Source organism: Carya illinoinensis, chromosome 3, assembly GCF_018687715.1.
Source record: "Carya illinoinensis cultivar Pawnee chromosome 3, C.illinoinensisPawnee_v1, whole genome shotgun sequence".
In the NCBI taxonomy this organism is placed as follows: Eukaryota; Viridiplantae; Streptophyta; class Magnoliopsida; order Fagales; family Juglandaceae; genus Carya; species Carya illinoinensis.
In genome coordinates this window covers 21404833-21425480 of record NC_056754.1, presented here as the reverse complement: position 1 = coordinate 21425480, position 20648 = coordinate 21404833, and the positions used below count along the sequence as shown (strand labels likewise).

The 20648-nt window shown below is 34.6% G+C and overlaps 1 protein-coding gene across 1 annotated transcript; it reads left to right on the top strand.

Annotated features, from left to right (window-relative positions):
• The first annotated feature begins 7725 nt into the window (after positions 1-7725).
• On the top strand, positions 7726-12146 carry LOC122303781. The gene is made up of 5 exons (XM_043115731.1): positions 7726-8253; positions 8876-8997; positions 10807-10898; positions 11586-11672; positions 11785-12146. The coding sequence occupies exons 1-5, from the start codon at positions 7895-7897 to the stop codon at positions 11890-11892; spliced, it is 768 nt and encodes a 255-aa protein (XP_042971665.1). The 5' UTR covers positions 7726-7894; the 3' UTR covers positions 11893-12146.
• The last annotated feature ends 8502 nt before the right edge of the window (positions 12147-20648 follow it).

Genomic DNA, 20648 nt, shown 5'->3' with positions numbered 1-20648 from the left:
CCAAGCAAATCCAATCCAATTGACATACTAATAAATTTTGAGTATCACAAGAAAATAACTCTTGATCGTGATCACCGAGTAAGATCAGTTTATAACGCTCCAATGGAATACCCAAACTATAGAACCTATACTTCAAAATAATTAGTAAATAATATAATATTTGAAACCCCACTAAAACCTTATAAAAAGTAATAACTTCTCATTCTCAAGTAATATGAAATCCCATATACTAACTATCATTATCATATGGGGTATCGTAATCTCACCCCTTATGTTTTTAAGGTTCTCATCGGGCTAGTCCATCATAGGTGGCAGACTCAAATCCCACATTTCTGATTAGGATATGCTTAATACTATTTGTAACATCCTAATAGAAGGCTCAAACCATAATCTATATTCTAAAATGAGTAGTCAATGATATAGTTAAAATCCTACTGGAACCTTGTAAAGAATAAGAATTTCTCATTCTTAACCAATGTGGAAATCTCATACACCACATATTTTTATCATATAAGGTATCACACAGTCCGACTGACATACTGCTCGGTTACGCCATCTTGCACATAAAATCTTTACTAATATATACTATATGATAAATATATATACTCTATATATATATAGCTCTTACGTACGTATCCAATAAACATAATGTTTGGAAATACGTAAAAAAGTATATGGTCTAGCTAGCCGTGGCCATGTACGCCGCCCAACATTTAACCCACCAAAAATTAAAGTTGATGCATCAATAAATAATATATATATTTAATATAAATATATATATATATATATATATATATATATAAAGGGATTTTTAGGACCCATTTAGGCATTAAGGTGATATCAGATTATTATCTAAAAATAGTTTCTTTCGGATGGATATACTCTACATTCAAATACACACAACTTATTTCTTTTAAAATAACCTCACTTTTTTCATATTAAGTACTCAACATTGTTTATTGATGCCACTTTTATTATTATTCCATCACTACAAAAAATAAACCAATCATTTATATGAAACTCACTACTTTTTTAACTCTTCATAAAAAAAAGTTAGATATATCTCAACCTATTTCATACATACAAACAAATCTCAATGAAACTTATAAAACACACTCAAATATTTTAATTCACTATTATTTACATATAAACTCAAATAATCTGAGATATTCTTAACAGCTGCCACCATTTCAAACATAATATAAGGTACGTACTGATATGGAAGCTAACATATATATATATATATTATATATAGGTGCGTACCATATGTTGTTCTAGTGAATTAAAGAAAAGAGAAATGATATTTACAGTCGTGATTGTGCAAGCGGCATCAGTCGTTTTGAAAAAAATGAATTAATATGGGACCCACATGAAAAAAAAAATTAACTTTTTAATCGTGGATCCTGTTCTTTTTCAAAGTGATTGCGTGGCGTTTGCAATTCTACAACTATATGTAACATTGCTCTAAAGAAAAAGATGATCAATTCTTGGTACTTAAGAATAAATGCGCAAGAATAATAAGTAGTGTTAGTACGGTGGGAAACAAAAATGAAAAAAACGTCAAAGTTTGATGTCACATTAGGAAATATTAGAGGATCCGAGTCTTGGGATTAAGATTAGACAGCGCATTACAATAATATTTATATTTCTGGCCGGTGGCCATTCCTTTTCACTCCCCCGCCCCCACTACCACTTACATGATCATCACGGCTGACCGCTGGCCTCTTACTTACAAGGCAGCAGTTTCCACCACCACTACTACTTACAAATTTACAATCGATCACTAATTTTATATATATATATATATATATATATATGTATATATGTATATGTGTATATATATACATGTATATATAAATTTATATCATGATCAAGAGTACTTAAAATATTGCTCACACCATGATATACATGCAGATCATCGAGGCTTCAAAGTGTAGTACGTACGTACGTAGCTAGCTTAACCATGACTTCCTTTTTATAGAAATATTTGACACATTAAGAAGAGAATGGTCGAGATTAATTAATGATCACGATCAAAGCTAATGGAAAATAGGTAAATATCGATGATCCGCGGAGTTGGGGGCCAAGAAAGTAGTAGTGGTGTTCGTGATCACTCATGTCCTTGCCGCCGTATTGCCATGTAATATTACAACAGCTAGCAAATTTCAGACATCATGTCTACATGCCATTGGAGACATTTATTTCTTTAGGGATTGTAATTAGTATGTTGAATTTGGTTGAAATGATTGAAGGGTTATGAATACATGAGACATGACAGAGTATTGATCTGGTGCATGCATGGCTGGCATGATATTTAATTAAGTCCATTAATTTATGGCTTTAATTATGATCGTCTATATAATATCTAGCTGTTGCATAAATACAAATCATAATCATTAACATTGGGCAGATCGAATTCTCTTGAATTGATATTTATGCATGGATCGCCTTTTATATATATATATATATATACACCAGTACCATTTTTATAAAGATTCATAGATTCCAACAATTAATAATGAATTGATTATACATATCATCATTCTGCTGAATACTACATGAGATAAAGAGAGCTAATTAGAAATAAAAGAATTTTGGTGACGGCAAAGCCATGAGGTGACATGAATATGAGCACGTACACTTTTAGTCAACCATCCATTTGATGGTAATTAAGATTCTAATAATCGTGATTAAACTTTCAACGACCATTAATGAGAGAGAGAGAGAGAGAGAAATATGGTACTAGATAAGAAACATACGTTCCAAGCAAATTTGAACAGTCAAGATCAAGTATAAAGGCTCTATCTGATCTCTTTTGCCAAGAATCGGTATATATATACGTGTTGGTAAAATTATATATTAATAACGCTAGCTTGATCTGCACAAAAGCTGCAGGGATTTGAAAGTTAGTAGTACTTGTGGGCGGACCGTGGAAAATCTGTGCCATTAACTTCCAATAATTCCTATTAGTTGGGTGAGAGAATAATTAATTGCCTTCAAACCATGCAAATGTTTCGTACAGACTAGAAAGTCACCCATTGACCTTCCCCCGCCCGACCATTTTATTATGAGTATTTTGGTACAAATTTTCTCCACTTCTGCATTCAATATCTTATGTTAAAGTTACCACCATCATTCATGCTCACGACTTTAAAGAAATATTGCAAATTTATTGGTCAAATAATTACAAATTTCCGTCAAAATTCAGCCAAACTAATCGATCGTAAGCAAAATTCATGTTTTGAAGATAGGCTGCAAGTAGATCATGATCATGAAGGCCGATCGAGAAATATATATCTGAGAGTTAGGTAGACCATGATTTCTTCTAACACAAAAAGGTTAATGAAAACATCATACGTTTTTACTACTTTGTACAAAGCTAATTAATTAATATTCACTATAAGAAAAATGATCTTTTACGATTAATTTATAATAACGAAAAAATTATTAACAATCTAATTTGATTGTTAATAGTCTTTTCGTTGATATAAATTGATCGTAAAATTCTATTTTTTTATAGTGAATATATATTATATTAATGTTTTTGTATTGTATACGACACAATCATTTAGCACACGAATTCATTCTCAAAGTGTATTTGGCTTTTCGAGAAGAGAAGAGAAAAGGCTGATCCATTAATTATACTTTTCTTCCACGAACATTGTGATTGTTGTAAGAAATCGCCCACTGTTCCCTCTCCACGTGTTGTCATCTCTGCCCAAGGACGGCAAAAAATCTCCATGATCTTCATACTTCACACACACATATTTCAGTGTAAACTAAATGGTATATACTCATCATGATCTTTACTAATTGTTACAATTTCTTCAGGTAACCTATTTATGTGCGTCGGCATGGAACCTTAATTTGACTTTTCTTTTTATACCAAAATACTATATACCCCTTGTCTTGTCAGGCAGCGATCTATGTTGTTTATAATTCCCATTCCATTTCGTTGCTTTCAAGATGAAAGTAATGTGGGCGTTTTAGTCCTTCCCGGAAATCCAAATTAAAAGTCGCTGCAAATTAATTGCTTCCAAACCTTTCCGGCCTTCCACGATCCCCTCCAAGTTCACATACAATACCATACGAGTTAGTGTCCAGTTCTTATTAATTATGTCACTGTCCCCATTGAATTGTGAACCCCACCACTACGTCCTCCTCCAAACACCCTCATATTCTATGCTAATCATGATCCTCCATGTAATTTGACCCCATGCACCCACTCAAAACTCATATCAACCGAACCATCAGTACCGTTTGATCATGTTCAGTCGTCGAAGCCGAAGCTATGGCCCATTACGAACATTCAAAGGGAAGACTAAAATTAGGGTACTGTTTAGATGTCCATATATATATATATATATATATAAGCTAGAAAACACTGCCTTGCCTTTCCATGTCTCTCTCAGATATTCTTCAAAAGATGAAGAACCGCTTTCACCTCTGCACCCTCCTTGTTGCTTTTCTCATCCTTCTGTCTACTCCAAGGTTTTACGCCATTAGGGTGAGCGTTTCCGGCCCTTCCAGTACTGCCACCGGCCAACAACCGTTTCGTCCCAAGTATAACGCTCCCGTCGCCGACCGAGCCAGAGCCTTCGAATCAGAGAAGCGAAGGGTGCCTACAGGTTCCAACCCCTTACACAACAAGCGATAGTTGTGGAGTTTCTGGGTGGCGAAGAAAACCCATGTTCAGATAATATTTATATCTTCCTTTCAATTTACTTCTGTTACATAGGTTGGTTCTGCTAGCGGATTTGGATCGAGTGTTACCTTTGATTTGTGCGTCTAGGATTACCTAGTTTGGTCGTTGGAGATGTTGTACAGAAGGTAAAGAAGAATGTTTATTAATTTGTAGATTTCATATCTAAGTTTTAGAATCATATATATAGTCATATAGTCATATTTAATTGCTTTGCTACCCAGTAGCCAGGCTTTTTATCTTTGGCATGAGATGTTTCATGTATATGCAAAACTTAATAAAGCTATTCATAGGAATTGTTGAGCGTTGTTCAGTAAGCTATAGCTCGATATAGGAATTAGATAGGATGCGTTAATTGCTTCTGCATGAGCATCCTCTGATCGAGGCCGAGAAGTGGCTTTATTTGCCTGATCGATCGGTTTAGATGCCAAGAATGCGCAAAACCAACAATATGATTGCTGTAGTTTTATGAATCCAATGTGTTTCTCTATGTTTTCTTGATTTATAACTACACCCATGCAAAGAAAAATTTTCTCTATGAATTCATGCTGGGTATTGATCCAATATCATTTCTATATTCGCAGCAGGGAAGCGATCATCAGCTACACTAATATCAAAGTTACAGACTTTAATAGGTTTATGACTTCATAATTTAAGATGACCCAATTGAGTGTCTCTGATGCTGAATTATTACTTACACCCAGTTTCCCAGTTCACGCACAACTAGGATGATAGGGCCCTCAGTTTGAATGCATACAGTGTAAATGCCCATTATTTCATACAACCACCATGCAATTAAGGGAATTAAACCCTTCTGCACAGAAAAGAATATGTGTTATTCCTAGCTAGCAAGGGTTCAACATATATGTGTGTGTGAGCGCGCGCACGCGCAGTACTAGTATATAGTCTCCAATACAATTTAAGGTGCATCAGCGCGCAGCATCAGAAAATGCAGTAAGCCGTAATTACCATCATCCACTGTGGTACTACTCCCAGATCAGATGAATCCCAGAAATGTACTTTTGAAGGTATCAGAAACCCATAAATTTTCTCAGATATAGCAGAGAGATTATGGGAGACTCCCTGCATATAATTCTGCATTGAATTGTGAGGGAAGGCAGCTGTAATTGGTTGAGAAGGGTGAGGGGTGAGGGCGAGGGTGGTCCATTGTGAATTAGTGCGCATACTGGTTACAGTACCATACCCCACCTGCCTTTATGTTTGCGCGTGTCTTCGTATATTTGAGCAGTAAAAAGCTAGTTGAACAAATCATTGCGAAGTCGGAAAAAATAAAAAAGAAAATCATGGTAATATGCTAATGGCCAGCACTTAAAAGCCCCAGAAGAAAATTCGTAAATGAACGTGGGAAAATTCGATCGGTATGTTGCCACAGGCATATATATATTTATATATAAGCGGCTCCGATCCATTTGTGGCCGCGCGCTCACCATATAAGTTGCGATCAATTCCAAATTTTGGGTTATGATTTTTTGCCGAAGAGAGAATTATATAAATTATATTGAAAAAGTACTCTAGCTAGCCAGGATCATCAGGACGTATTGTCTAGGAAAATATTTCTGGCTGATCTGGTACTGGTGCTTCTCGGTGAGGACAATTTCAGCTGATAATATCACGATGTTTCAAAGTGATCGAGGACCAGCTTGATGCTTATCAACAGCAAGAACATGAGAAGTTTAAAAGCTCTAATGCTAGTTACTCACTTGCAGTTTAGGTAGGAGACATGCATCAACCAATTTTATCATGATGCATGGTACAAGGGTGACAACGCTAGCTAGGTAGCTGGATAGATAGAATGTTCAGAATTACAGCAAGTACAAAATAATTCTGATATTAGGATTTCGGCCATGAGGTAACCGATCATGAAGTCTGAAATATTAGGTGATCTTTTGCAACTTGAAAGGATCTATAAAGGGATTATGTATATATATCATGTTCAATCTTGTTAAGAATGAAGACTTAACATGAGGGACAAGTCATGATGCGGAAAGTTGCAACAATGATGTGCCCAAAGAAATTTTTGGGGAGAGAGGGGGGGGGGGGGGGGGGGGGGGGGGGGGGGGGGAGGGGGGGGGTCCGGATAAATGGGTATCTTTTCTCCCAAGCAAAATAGACAATGTGCATGCATGCCTTGGCTAGCTTACTGCTTGCTCCCCAAGAAAATAGATATCATATATGACTGCTCTAATATGGTCTGCAGATTGTTAAAGACTTTTTAATTAATAATAGCCGTGATGCTTGACTCGTATTAATAGTTAATCCATATATGTCCCCAATATCCCAGATACACGTAAGTCTGAGTTGTTCGACTGGCCTAATTAAAGATGATCAGTAGCTAGGAACAAGTTTTCAGTTTTCAAAGTCCCAAATTCTCTTCATAAATTTTCAGCCCTTTTCTCTTGATTATATATAATCAATTAATTTCATAACCCTTTTTTCAAACATTATTGGCCTTTAAATTAACTTTTTGCTACCAACTCTAGTGACAAATAAGCTTCTATTTAATTAGGGTTGGTAATTTGTGTTCTCGCTATTTCGGGTTCAAATCTTTGTTACATTGTGGTTGACATCAGGTTGGTTTGGGTGATGAAGTTGATTATTTTATATTATTATTTAATATTTTTTTATTACTTAATATCTGATATCACTTTACTATTCTAATACAACCTTAATCAATCGTATATGAATTAATTATAATAGATTAAACAAGTTAGATTCTTTGGTCATAACTCATTTATTTTGTATGGGGTTCATATCAGATTCGTGAGTCATGTATTGAGTTCGGATCAATAACCATTTATTTGAGTAGATTATTGAACTCCTTATTTTTGTACACGATTGGTTTCGGATTCACAATTAGCGGCAGAATTATTGGTAGTAATAAATTATAATACCTTTGACTACAACATCTATCTACCTCTTCATGCAATTTTATTAATTTATTTTCTTATAAAATTTTGTTTCAGAAATTTCAAACCTGATTTTTTATTTTATGTTTTGGTCAGTTTGACAAATTTCGTGTTCAGAAATCTTTCTCAAACAGTACAAAAAGAAGGATAGAAAAGAAGACAGAAAGCAGCAGCCTGAAACTCTATATATATGGCTCATTTCAAATTTCCCAATCGTGTTCCCCATTCATTCAATCAGAGCTAAGTTAAGCATAGAGAGTGAGAGATGAGTTTTCTTGCGGGAAGATTAGCAGGAAAAGAGGGTGCGTATTTTTTCCAGGAATCCAAACACGCTGTAAGCCGGCTTGCTCAGAAAAACACAACCCAAAATAATCCTTCTCCTCTACCTGGTCCTTCTTCTTCCAGTGCAACTCACCAAGAAGCCTATGCGGACGTTCTTCCTGAGGTGCTGATGCATTCTCTGCCCTCCAAGATTTATTACCAGTCCTCGGATTCTTCGTCTCTATCCACCTCTAAGTGGGTTCTTCATTCGGATCCCAACAAAAGGCCCTCTTTGTCTGCCGAGGCTCTCAACCCTCTCAGGGCTTATCTGTCTCTGCCCCAGGTCACCTTTGGCCCTAAAAGGTCTGTCTTTTTTCTTAATTATATGTTTTCCCTTTAGGGTTTTGTTTGGTAGCTGAGAAATGTGGGACAGAGGAAGAAATTGAATATTTGAGGCTTACGAACTTCTGGTACCCAGAAAGTAAAATCCTGCACGGATGTCACCTTTGGCGCCCAAAGTCTTGTTTTCTTAACTATTCTATTTCTCTTTTGGTTTTTTGGTTGCTGAAATTGTAGGGAACAAAGAGAAATTGAATTTTGAGGCTTCACTGGAAACATGTAGCGGGTCCCTATAACTGGGTTATAAATGTTAGGTTGTTCAATTGAATCTTTTTTATGCTGGTACCTCACAAGGCAGACCTTTTGCTTTTCATTGATGTGAGACGGATAATAAATAAACAATCGAGTCTAGAAAAGTTGGAGATATAAATGGTAGAATGGATTTTGAATCTTAAGACCTTTTTTTCTTTTGGGTAGAAGGCACAAACCCTCCTTCTGGGTTCCAAGTGCTTTGGTATGTACCAGAATTGCTGTGAAATGTTGTTGTAGTTCGGAAAGTGTGATATCAAAATGCTCAGAGATTTTCCAAGTTCAGTTTTCAAATCATAAATAGAGAGATTCTGAGCAAGCAATGTGCGTGAAGCAGGTGGGAATTGCCCCAGGTTGAACACTCCGTTTCAGCCTCAACAGCAAATGAGTTGCGTCAAGACAGACATGCCCCCATTAATCCTGAGAAGTTGAAGGCTGCAGCTGAGGGTCTTAAACAAGGTCTCTCTCTCTGTGTCTATATATCTACATATATATATATATATTAGCCCTTAAATAAGTACATACATCTGCTGTTAGCCCTTTTTTTGACACAACACATAAAAAGAGTTGGGAAAACTTCTGTCTTTTCTGCAGAAAACAAATTAGAAAATAAAAGAAGTCTATCGTGCTGGCAGATAAAGCTTTTGATCATTGATATCTTAATACAACTAAGCAGAATACAGCTTGCCAATGACAACTCAGATATGTAAGGTCTGCACTTGACATATTTACAAATCAATCTGTCAGATGTGTCTACAATTCAAAAACTGTGTGCAAAACAGCTCTAATTAGTTTCAAGCAGTGTTAATCCCATTCTAGTTTGTGAGTTTGTACTAGAGATCCATTGCACCCAGCCATTAACAGATTGGGTTTGTCTGGCATTTTTGAATCACAACATAAAGAATGAAAGCTAATCACAAATAACAATGGAGGTAGAAAAAAAGTTTCATTTCAGTGATATGTGTTGGGAAAAACTGTCCTGAAACTTAGCAGCCACTTTCTTTTTGGATCAATTATTGCCCAGAACCCTATGGGCGAAGGTGGTTCTGATCTTGGGTTTGTATGCCCTTGCCATATTCTTTTATGCTTAAAACTCTTATGTTGCTTTGATGGTTGATTAGCTCAAATCTCAAGAGTAATTGATTCTTGGAAATTTAGGAACTAGAATTCTCACGACTTTCAGTTAGTTTTGTTTGGATAGACAGAATACTTTCATTTATACTTTATTTTAGGCAACACTTTTTAAAAAAAGATATGAACTTTTATCATTGAAATAATCTTGTACATACTCCTTTTACTGCAAAAATCATAAGTTGGCAACTATGGATTACTTTTTAAATGACAAAAATGCCCCTTTGAGCATTGATGAACATTTTTTTGGGTGAGTTATGAATTTTTGTCCCTAAAACTAATTGAAGGAGTTACTTTTCAGTAAAATATTGAATTTAAGTGTTACGTACTCATTTTAATAGAAACGAGATATGTGAGGATTTTCATTTCTTGCTCAAAAATTGTGGGTTAAAATGCTCAAGTTTTATGGAAACTAGTCGCAGACTTGTGCGATATATGTCTGGAGTCAATATAGGACAATAGGACCTTTAGAACAGTATCAATGATTTTTTTGGTCAGTAAAAAACAGTGTCAGGGCACCCATTTGGTTGAGTACCTTGATCTTATCTTCCTTTACCCTTGTTTGTTTCAATGGAAGCGATGAGAAACCTCACAAATTTTACTTACCTGGAAAGATAACCAAGAGCTCTTTATATATTGCGTCAAATTAACTTTGGCCATTAAGAGTCGTACTTTCAAGCTTTTTTAAGTTTCTCTAAAATTCAATTACCTTTATGCATATATTGGTTGCAAAACTAAATAAGCACGAGTTGAGGAAACAAAACAACCACCAACTTTAAATGAAAAACTACTATTTTGATTAGATACATTTAGTAATTTCAGCTTGATTGCATATATTATTTGTTTTTCGTTTCATTCCTTATGGTGGGGTGGATGATATGGTCAAATAGGAACAAAGCTCCCTACTTCCCAAATCATATATTGTTATAGATTGTGTTGTTCATGGGAATTGTAATTCTTGAGAATTTTATCAAATGAATACTCAAAAAACTTTTGCAATTCTCCAGAATTTACTATTCATATCCTGAATGTAACGCACTGAGTCATGCTTACAAGCTTTTGGTTTTTTTTTTTTTTCCCTGTATTAAGTGAATGTCTTACTTACCATCGATGTGCCTGGTTTTTGTTTCTTTACAGTTGGTAAGGCATTTGCTGTTGGTACGGCTATTGTATTTGGAGGTGCTACCTTGATATTTGGACTGGCAGTCTCGAGGCTAGAGCTGCACAATGTAAGTATATATTTTCCATGCCTCAACTCCTAAACCCTCTATTCACTTTGCCGATAACCTGATCATGAATTACTTACTCCTGTCACCTGTGTAGCCTTTACCTCAGTACATTACGTGTATATCTGCATTTGACAAGTGTTAGTTCCAGTGTGTTCATTACCTGTGAATTTGTTTTGTTTGAAATGCCATATTTTTATTTGGTTAGCAAGAAGTAAAGTTAGAAGTTTTAGTCTTTCAGATGTATCGATGAGTGGCAGCTTTAGCTTTCATTACAGATACTCATAAATCTGCTAACATAGATCTGAATTAAGCTTTTAACATTACATGATGCTGAAATGAATATCCCCATTGTTTGTGATTGTTTTTTACATGTTTAGATAGTTCCATAGGCAAAGACAATGATGTATGCTACTAGTATTCTCCAAGTTCTATTTAGATAATTTTCACATATGTTTTTATTTTTGGTTCACATGCTAAGTTTATCAATAGTCCTACTTTAGCGATCAGATCCGGTATTTGATTGTTGGCTATATCTTGTGGTATTTTGTTTGTATTCATTAATGGCGTTGTTCCATTCCTTCCAAGTGATGTTACCTTCCACTCGCAGGCCATGATCTTGCATTAAATTATTATTTTTCTTTAAAACTACGTTGCAAATTAACATGAAATTATTGTTTAATTTAACAGAGTGATGACATTCGAAATAGAGGAAGAGACCTAGTGGAGCCGAAATCTGAGATGATTAAGGAGAAACTGGTTCCCATAAAAGCCTGGGTATGTCAAACAAACTTACAAAAGCTCTGTGAATGGTCTCTTTTTTATTTTTCTTTTTGACTTTTTTCAGTCTAACTTACCAGCAAACTAAGTCAATAGCTTTTGATTTCAGGCTGATGATATGTCAAAGAAATGGCATTTGGAAAGGGATAAAAATATTAAAGAAAAGCCTATCATAAAAGAGCTTTCCAAGATTTTAGGTGCAAAGACATCGAATTGATTTTTTCTTTGTTTTGGTGCAAGTGGTTGTACTCTTTGCTCTGGTTGCAAGGCTTGTAGAGGCGAGCAAAGGGGAAAATAATGCAGATACTTCTATGTTGTGCGAATGGATTAGCCGCCTGGGGGCATGTTGTTTTACACTGTATATAAGTAAAATGGCAATACCGCACTTAAGCGACAGAAGACTAGTCTGCTAACACTTTTGGTTACTCAATATCCAGATTTCAGTTAATAGATAATACCACACTTTTGTAACTTTCCCCCCTCACTGAAATGCTCTCCAATTTTCTTTACAAAAACTAAAACAAAAAAATCGCACGTTATATCGGAACACAATTACTTTGGACTATACCAACGGCAAAAATAGGGGTAAAAAAACAAACAAAACAAAAAGTTTATGTGGCAACAAGGATATTTGATTTTTTTTTATTTTTAATAAGCAAATTGCATTGAATTAAAAGTTGAGAGGTACAAGAGTAAAGGGTGGGGTGCCCCAAACAAATGTCCTATTAGCTTGCTTGCAATAGTTAAAAGAAAAAGAAAAATAAAAAAGAAAAAAAAGGTAATGGACTAATGGTTCATGCATTGTTCGAGAGAACCGCGTTAAGTTGTTTGATGTCATTCAATAAGTGAATTGAAAGGTTGTTGTCAAAAGCTAAGACCAAGGTGCTGCAAGCAACCATTTTGACTTGTTTGTTGGAGATTCCAATATCCACTACTTCTATATTCTCGATCAAAAAAGTATGAACATGGTCAGATGTTTATAGTTGAAACGACACGGTTGTTGGCAATTCACCATGTTGCATGGCACTCGACTGGCGTGTGGGGCGTGGAGGGATGGTGAAGGCTATTTCTGGAAGATTGGAAATCAGGGAGTCAAGTAGTATGACGTGTGCGTAGTTTACATGCGCAAATGTGCAGTGGTGGTGTGCACACACTGCTTTGGCCAACGAATGTGACTCACTCGTTGCTTCATCTTGAACTCCAAAGGTTGTAGATCGCGCTCAACGGCCTTTAACTCTACCAGTCAGGTAGGTACATCACTTTGATAGCCGGAGAGCATTAGACTTGACAAGGAAAAAGGGAGAAATGATATAAATAAGAAACTAGATTTTTGATACAATAGCATAAGAAAGGACAGACTAGAGGAGACAGAAGACTCCGACGAGTGTTTTCTTGTTTTTTCGTAGAGAGATTGGAGAGAGGGGTAAAAATTCATATCTGACAATTTTGAGAAAGAAGCTGAATCAACATCATGAGTTCTAGGTCTGCAATTGATAATTTCTCATTAAGACATATCAGTGGATGGGTTACTGGTTTGGGTCAAATGGAGAAGGTTATGCTCACTAGGTTTTATGGGGATCCTAAGACTAGTAAAAGGATTCAATCTTGGGATTTGTTTAACAGATTGAATCCAGGTCCTTATCCATAGTGCTTATTTAGGGATTTCAATGAGATTTTTTTACCATCTGAGAAAGTGGGGTGTAGAGATAGACCTGAAATTCATGAGAAGGTTTTCAGAGGCAGTGGATCAAAATAATCTGATAGATGTGGGGTGTCGAGGCAATCCCTTTACATGGAGTAATAGGCATCTAGATTGGTCATTTACTATGAAAGGTTCGATAGGGTGTGTATAAACAAAATGTGGCAAGCTCAATGTATTAGAATAGTGGTAGACACAAAGGTGGCTAGATGCTATGATCATACTCCCCTATTAGTTTCTTTGCTATCAAGAGGTGGGTGTGGATAGGAAAAACAAGTCTTTTATGTATGAGGCCTATTGGTCAAAAGAGGAGGAATGTGGTCAAGTTCTAGTAGAAGCTTGGAGGGGGTGTAGTGAGAGAGGTTCCAATTTGGATAGATTACAAGTTTCTTTCAAGCAGTGCAGTGTAGAGTTGAGTAACTGAAACATAACCAAAAGTTCAAATGTTGAAAAATTGATAGCTGAGAAGAGTCTCTGAAGAGATTGCAAGACAAGGGAGGGGTAGGAAATGTGGATAATATCATATCTTTACAAAAAGAAGTGGATTTGTTATTAGAGAAGGAAGACTTGAGATGGAACCAAAGGACTAAAGTAAACTGGCCAGGTTAGTATTTCAAAAGCCTTTGATAATCATTTTTCTAGTGTTTTCTATTCTACTAGTCCGCTGAGATAGTAGAGGAAGGATTGGCTGATCTAAGTTGTAAAATAACTAGTGAAATGCTCATATGGCTCCCTTTAAGTCCCCAGGCCCTGATGGTTATGCCCCTTGTTTTCACTAAGGTTATTGGAGTATTATGGGAGATAAAGTGGTGGAAGCTATTCTAGATTTCTTGAACTCAGATATTTTTTATAAGGAGATGAAGAAAACCAACTTGGTTTTGATTCTTAAGTTGGACAGGCCTAAAACTTAGTGTTTTAGACCAATTAGTTAATATAATGTGATTTATAAACTAATGGTTAAGACACTAGCTAACAGGTTGAAAAAGATTTTACCTAAGATTATTTCTTACAATCAAATTTCCATCATTCTGGGTTGTTTAATTTCATATAACATTATGATTGCTTATGAGGCAATTCATACAATGAAAACCAAATTAAAGGGGAAAAGGGGGAGTGGTGCTATAAAACTGGATAGGTCAAAGGTATATGATAGGGTGGAATGGCCTTATTTAAAAGCTGTTATGTTGAGATTGGGTTTCAGCAATATATGGTTTGACAGAATTGTGGCTTGTGTCTCTACTGTTTAGTATTCAATTTTAGTGAATGGTCAAAGCAGTAACTTGATATACCTCTCTAGAGGTTTGAGGCAAAGGGATCCACTCTCCTCTTACCTTTTCTTGTTGTGTTCAGAAGGTCTATCCTCCTTGTTAGATAGAGCTAAGGCAAGAGGGGTCCTAAAAGGGGTGGAGGTTAGCAAGGAGAGTATTAGTATAAATCACCTGCTCTTTACAGATGATTGTTTGAACTTTTGTAAGGCTGAGATGGATCAATGGAGAGCTTTGGAAGGTCTTTTGCATAGCTATGAAATGGCTTCTGTTCAGAAGTTGAATCTGGAAAAAAAAAAAACTTCCTTATTCTTTAGTTCAAACACAAAAAGGGAGGTGAAGGAGGGACTAGCTCTGTTTATTGGGGCACGAATTTGTGGTGATGCTGAAAAATATCTAGGGTCACCCTCGTTGGTGCGTAGGTCTAGATATCAAGCTTTTAGTAGCATCAAAGAGAGAGTGAAGAAATGAATCAGCAATTGGCACAATAATTTTCTTTCTCAGACAGGTAAGGCAGTCCTAATCAAATCTGTTTTGCAAGCTCTACTACATATGCAATGAGTGTTTTTAAGTTGCCTCTTAAGCTGTGTACTGAGATTTCTCAACTGTTGGCAGATTTTGGAGGGGTCACTTGACAAATTAGAACAAAATTCAATGGAAACAGTGGAGCAAGGTCAGTTCACCTAAGAATCATTGGGGTATGGGGTTTCAAGATATGGTTAGCTTTAACCAGGCCTTATTTGTGAAATAATATTGGAGACTTTTGACCAAGCCTTCTTTTCTAATTGCTAGAATAATGAAAGATAAATATTATAAATCTTGGGATATTCTAAGTGCAAAAACTGGAGGTGCTTCTTCTCTAATTTGGAGGAGTATTAATGGTGCTGCTAGGTTAGTGAAGGATGGCATGTGATGGAGGGTGGGTAATGGTCAAAAAATAAGGATTTGGTCGGACAAGTGATTACCAATCCCTAATACTCATATGATGCAGTCTCCCATTCATTGTTTGCAGAGGGAGGATACAGTGGATAAACTACTTCAGCCTGGAGGTTCTTGGAATGAACCTCTCATTGATGAGGTCTTTTCTATGGAGGAGGCAGTTGTGATTAAAAGCTTGACTGTGAGTAGGAGAGGTTCTGAGGATAAATTGTATTGGGGTCCTACTAGCAATGGGTTGTTTTCTATAAAATCAGCTTACCACCTGCAGTGCCAACGAAAACAAAAGTCAATGAGTGGGTGTTCCAACCAGCAATAGTTTACTAAGTTATGAAAACAGATATGGACTTTAAAGGTACCAAATGCTGTTAAAGTTTTTATGTGAAGGGCTGTAAGTGAGGCTATCCCAACTAGAAGTAACCTGTACAAAAGGAAGCTTACTGAGATTAAGCTTGTCCTATCTGTAAACAACAAGCTGAGACTAGTAACCAAGTCTTGTGGTCATGTGGGGCTACTAAGGATGTATGGTCTGGTTCAAAAAGTTTTCTCTAGAAAGCTAAGACTTTTGAGACTGATTTTATATTCACTTGGGAGTAGCTTACTGCATGTCTAAAAGTTTGTAAACTGGAACTTTCAGCTTGTGTTTTTAGGAAGTTGTGGCTGTAAAGAAATAGGTGGGTGTTTGATGATCTCTTTGATAGTCCAAAGAAATTGTGGCAGGGAGCACGCATAGAACTGGAAAAATTTCAAGTAGCTCAAGTTTCGGTTCTTATTCCTAGTGAGGGTCAGAATGTAAGTAGAAGATTGGCAAAGTGGTGCAGACCAGAAGGGGATTGGATAAAAGCAAATTGGGATGTAGCTTTTATTGAAAGTAGTAAGAGGATGGGTGGAGGTTGTGTCTTTAGAGATCATAAAGGGGATTTACTAGCCGCAGCAGCTTGGTCCTGATGTTTTATTGGTTCTCCTTTGCAGGTTGAAGCAGTTGCTTTTGAGAGGGCTACCGAATTATGTGTTGAGCTGGGGTTTCAAACAATGGTGTTTAAAGGTGATTCGTTGACTTTGGTTAATGATATTCTATGTAAAGCTGAATATTGTTCATGGTATGGTCAAATTGTGGAACACTTGAAGCATTTTTTTGGACAACCTACAAGAAGGAAGATCCAGTTTGTTCATTGACAGAGAAACCAGGTTGCTCATAATCTAGCCAAGTTGGCCTTACAAAGCGATGAGGAAATTGTATGGATTGAAGAAGGTCAATTTGAAACTCTGCAATATGTTGTCCATGATAGAACAGTTTCGATTATTTGATTAATGAGATGAATGTTATCTTTCAAAAAAAAAATCATGAGTTCCAAGAATTTTACACATAAAATTCCTCACTTTTCCTCTACATTGCCTCGCTTTCTCATAGTTGATCATTTTAAGTACAACATGCTTGCATAGTGCTACCACAACTCGAACCAATAATGGTCAAAACCAATGGCGGGGTCACATTGGGGCATGGGCGCCCTCCAGAAAATTATACATGTTAATTTTTTTAATTTAATAAAATAATATTAATTTATCATGTATTGACCCCCCTCTAAAAATTATTTCGACTCTTCCATTAAATTTAATATGATATAAAAAGGAAATAAATAAAACGCATCTTGTATAAAATAAAATACAATTTAGATCTTGGTTAGAGTATTCCCCGTCGATTTCAAACTTCATTAATAGTATAAAAATCTAACCAAGATCTATAAAGCATCCCCGTCGATTTCAAACTTCATGGTTCATACAATTTAGATCTTGGTTAGAGTATTCTACATGAAAGGATGCTGCATAGTATTTACCTTGTTATCTTTTTACAATAAAAGCATCTCAACGTTCTGAATGTGATGTATTTACTGTCATGGGATTTAGAAATTGGAAGAAAATTAATGATGGAAAACATTGTGCCTTTTTTAATTACTAGGTAAAAACAACGTGCAATGCACGTTTGCTTAATTTATATTTAATTTTTTTGTTAAGAATTAATTTTTTATTAATAAAGATGTAATATTTTTAGTTAATTAAATAACTAATGATATAATGTTTATGTAATTAATAAATAATTACACGTTGTGATATATTATAAAAGAAAAACATTAATAGAATCTATAGTATGGTCCTATAAATAAACATTGCCCATAGTTTTATGAAAGTTGTTTGAGATAATTTTAATTTTAGATGACAATCCAACATTTTCCTCATCTTGCACTGCTTCAATAGAGAGGACATTAAAATACCTATATTTTTTCTCTTTCAGTTTCTCTAGATCTACATAAACTTGAATCTTTCAATTTTTTTTTATAATTTTAACGCAATGCTTTTAACATATGGTCAATATTCCTACAAAATAAATATTGAATAGCAGATTAATCTTTCATATATTTAACGTATAAAGTAAGAAGATAACAAAATATAAATAAACTATAATTTAACTACTGATTAAAAGAAAAACCCGACAAATCATAAACATGAGGATTTCAAATTTTTTAAGTTTAGCTTCTAGAGAACCAAACGCGACATTATGATTTTCTTTCTGTCATACCTATAATAATACATCAACGAAACCAACCAATATTTATGAAATCAATCCTAAACTCTTCGTTGAATGAAAACATTTTCCTCTGAAATAGTAATCCAAGATAAACTAAGTAATTTGTAAACAGACTGAACCTATCTCATATGAGAAAAAATTGTTTCCCTAATGTTTATATATAAAAAGTGGCTATGAAATAGATTTTTGTCGTTTTAACCGAAGTTTGTTGTTTTACCGTTAGTTTCAGTGTTCCCGTTAAAGTTAACTCCGTTTACTAAATCTGTCTAAATTCATTTCCAAATTTTTAATTATTAGTTTGAAAGTATGTGTTTGAATGATGTCTGGAAAGAAAATGAGATTAGATAAGATATGTTTCCAAACATCCTTTAGGTGCTATTCGAATAGTGAGTTAAGATTAAATGAGTTGAAATGAAAATTAAAAGTTAAATAAAATATTGTTAAAATATTATTTTTTAATATTATTATTGTTTTAGAATTTGAAAAAATTAAATTATTTATTATATTTTATGTGAAAATTTGATAAAGTTGTAATTATGAGATAAAATATTTTTATTATAGCCTAAAGATGCTTAAGGATATTTATAGGTTCTTTTTCTTGTAAAACGACGTTAGCCCACATGGCTCACATTGTATTCTTTTTATTTTTATTTTTTTAAGCAAGTATTCATTTAATATAAAGAAACATAAGGTACTTGTTTCTTTATATTCTACTTTTTATTCATAAATTTATTGTTTTAAACAATAAAAAATAATCTGATAATTAATGAAAAACATTTGATCAACTTATACCAGATAAATGGGATAATAGTATACAATTTAACTTGCTTTAAATAAAAATTATTTTTATAAAATAATTTATAAATTAATATCATTTTACAAAAATATCTTCAACATAAAAATATTGCTTAAAAATATACACGTGCATCATTACTCTACTGAAAAGGTATTGAAGTATTGCATCCAAGCCATCCATCCACACAGGTATTGAAGAATGTCTTACAGGCAGTGCGAGAGACGAAACCGTTGAAAAGCTTATATACACATCCTCCTTTTTCGCTCTTCGACCAACCGATGGACATGTTGCTAATAAGAAGATAATAAATGAATTCAATAAACGGAGTTAACTTTTAACGGAAGCAGTCAAATTAACAGTAAAACAACAAATTTCTATTAAAACAATAAAAATCTGTTACATAGCCACTTTTTACATATAAAGATTTTGGGGAGGATCCATATTCTTATCATAATAATGCTGTGAAATCTTGTGATGATTTATTAAAACAATCATAGCATATTGATAAAGTAATGAATTCACAAAGCTCTAAATAAATTCTCAATAATTGACTCTGAGTAAAAATATCTACTGATGTTGTTCGATGGCTTGCATTTCAAGGATGTGCCTAAAGAGGTCATGATGAGACCCTTGATTCAAAAAATGAGGTAATTTTATGGAGATGCTTAATTTCTTGGCTTCGTATAATGACAAAGTTGAAAAACTTGTTTTGAAAAATGCTTCTATATCCTCAAAGTATACTTCACCCCAAATTCAAAAAGAAATTTTAGAAGTTCTTGCAAAGAAAGTAAGAAATAAAATTCGTGAAGATGTTGGAGATTCTCGATTTTGCATTATAGTTGATGAGGCACAAGATGAGTCTAAGAGGGAGCAAATGGCTATAATCTTGAGATTTGTTGATGTTAATGGTTTTATACAAAAACGATTTTTTGATCTTGTACATGTTAAATATACATCAGCATTGACTCTAAAGAATGAAATATCTGCAATTCTTTATCATTATTGTCTTAATATTCAAAATATTCGTGGGCAATGATATGATGGTTCTAGTAATATGCGTAGTGAATGGAATGGATTGTAAGCATTATTTCTTAAAGATTGTCCATATGCATACTATGTTCATTGTTTTGCTCACTGATTACAGTTAGCATTAGTTGTTACATCTAGAGAGGTGATTTATGTTCATGAGTTTTTCTCAAATTTAAACTTTATTATAAATGTGGTGAGTGCTTTATGTAAACGTCATTTTGAATTGCAAACTACTCAGGCAACACATATTGCACATATAATAATCATTGATGAACTGAAAGTGGAAAATGAGCTAACCAAATTGACACTATCAAACAAGCCGATGATTCTCATTGGGGTTCTCATTTTTATTCTATTTGCAGTCTACTGTGAATGTTTGAAGCCACTTGCTCGGTGCTTGAAACCATAATAAAAGAAAGATCCACTTACTTTCAAGGCAAGGATGCGAATGCTGCTTATAAAATGATTACCTCATTCCAATTCATATTGATTTTACATTTAATGAAAGAAATCATGAGTATTACTAATGTTCTTTGTCAAGTTTTGCAGCAAAAATCTTAAGATATTTTGAATGCCATGAATATGGTTTATACTACAAAAGGACTCATTCAAAAGTTGAGAAATGAAGGTTGAGAAAATTTGCTTGAGAATGTTGTTTCTTTTT

Bases quoted from the DNA above. Each gene is read 5' to 3' on its own strand.
- LOC122303781 (XM_043115731.1), top strand. From the start codon at position 7,895: ATGAGTTTTCTTGCGGGAAGATTAGCAGGAAAAGAGGGTGCGTATTTT. The intron at 8,998-10,806 runs GTCTCTCTCTCT...GTTTCTTTACAG, and splicing joins AGCTGAGGGTCTTAAACAAG to TTGGTAAGGCATTTGCTGTT. The intron at 10,899-11,585 runs GTAAGTATATAT...TTAATTTAACAG, and splicing joins CGAGGCTAGAGCTGCACAAT to AGTGATGACATTCGAAATAG.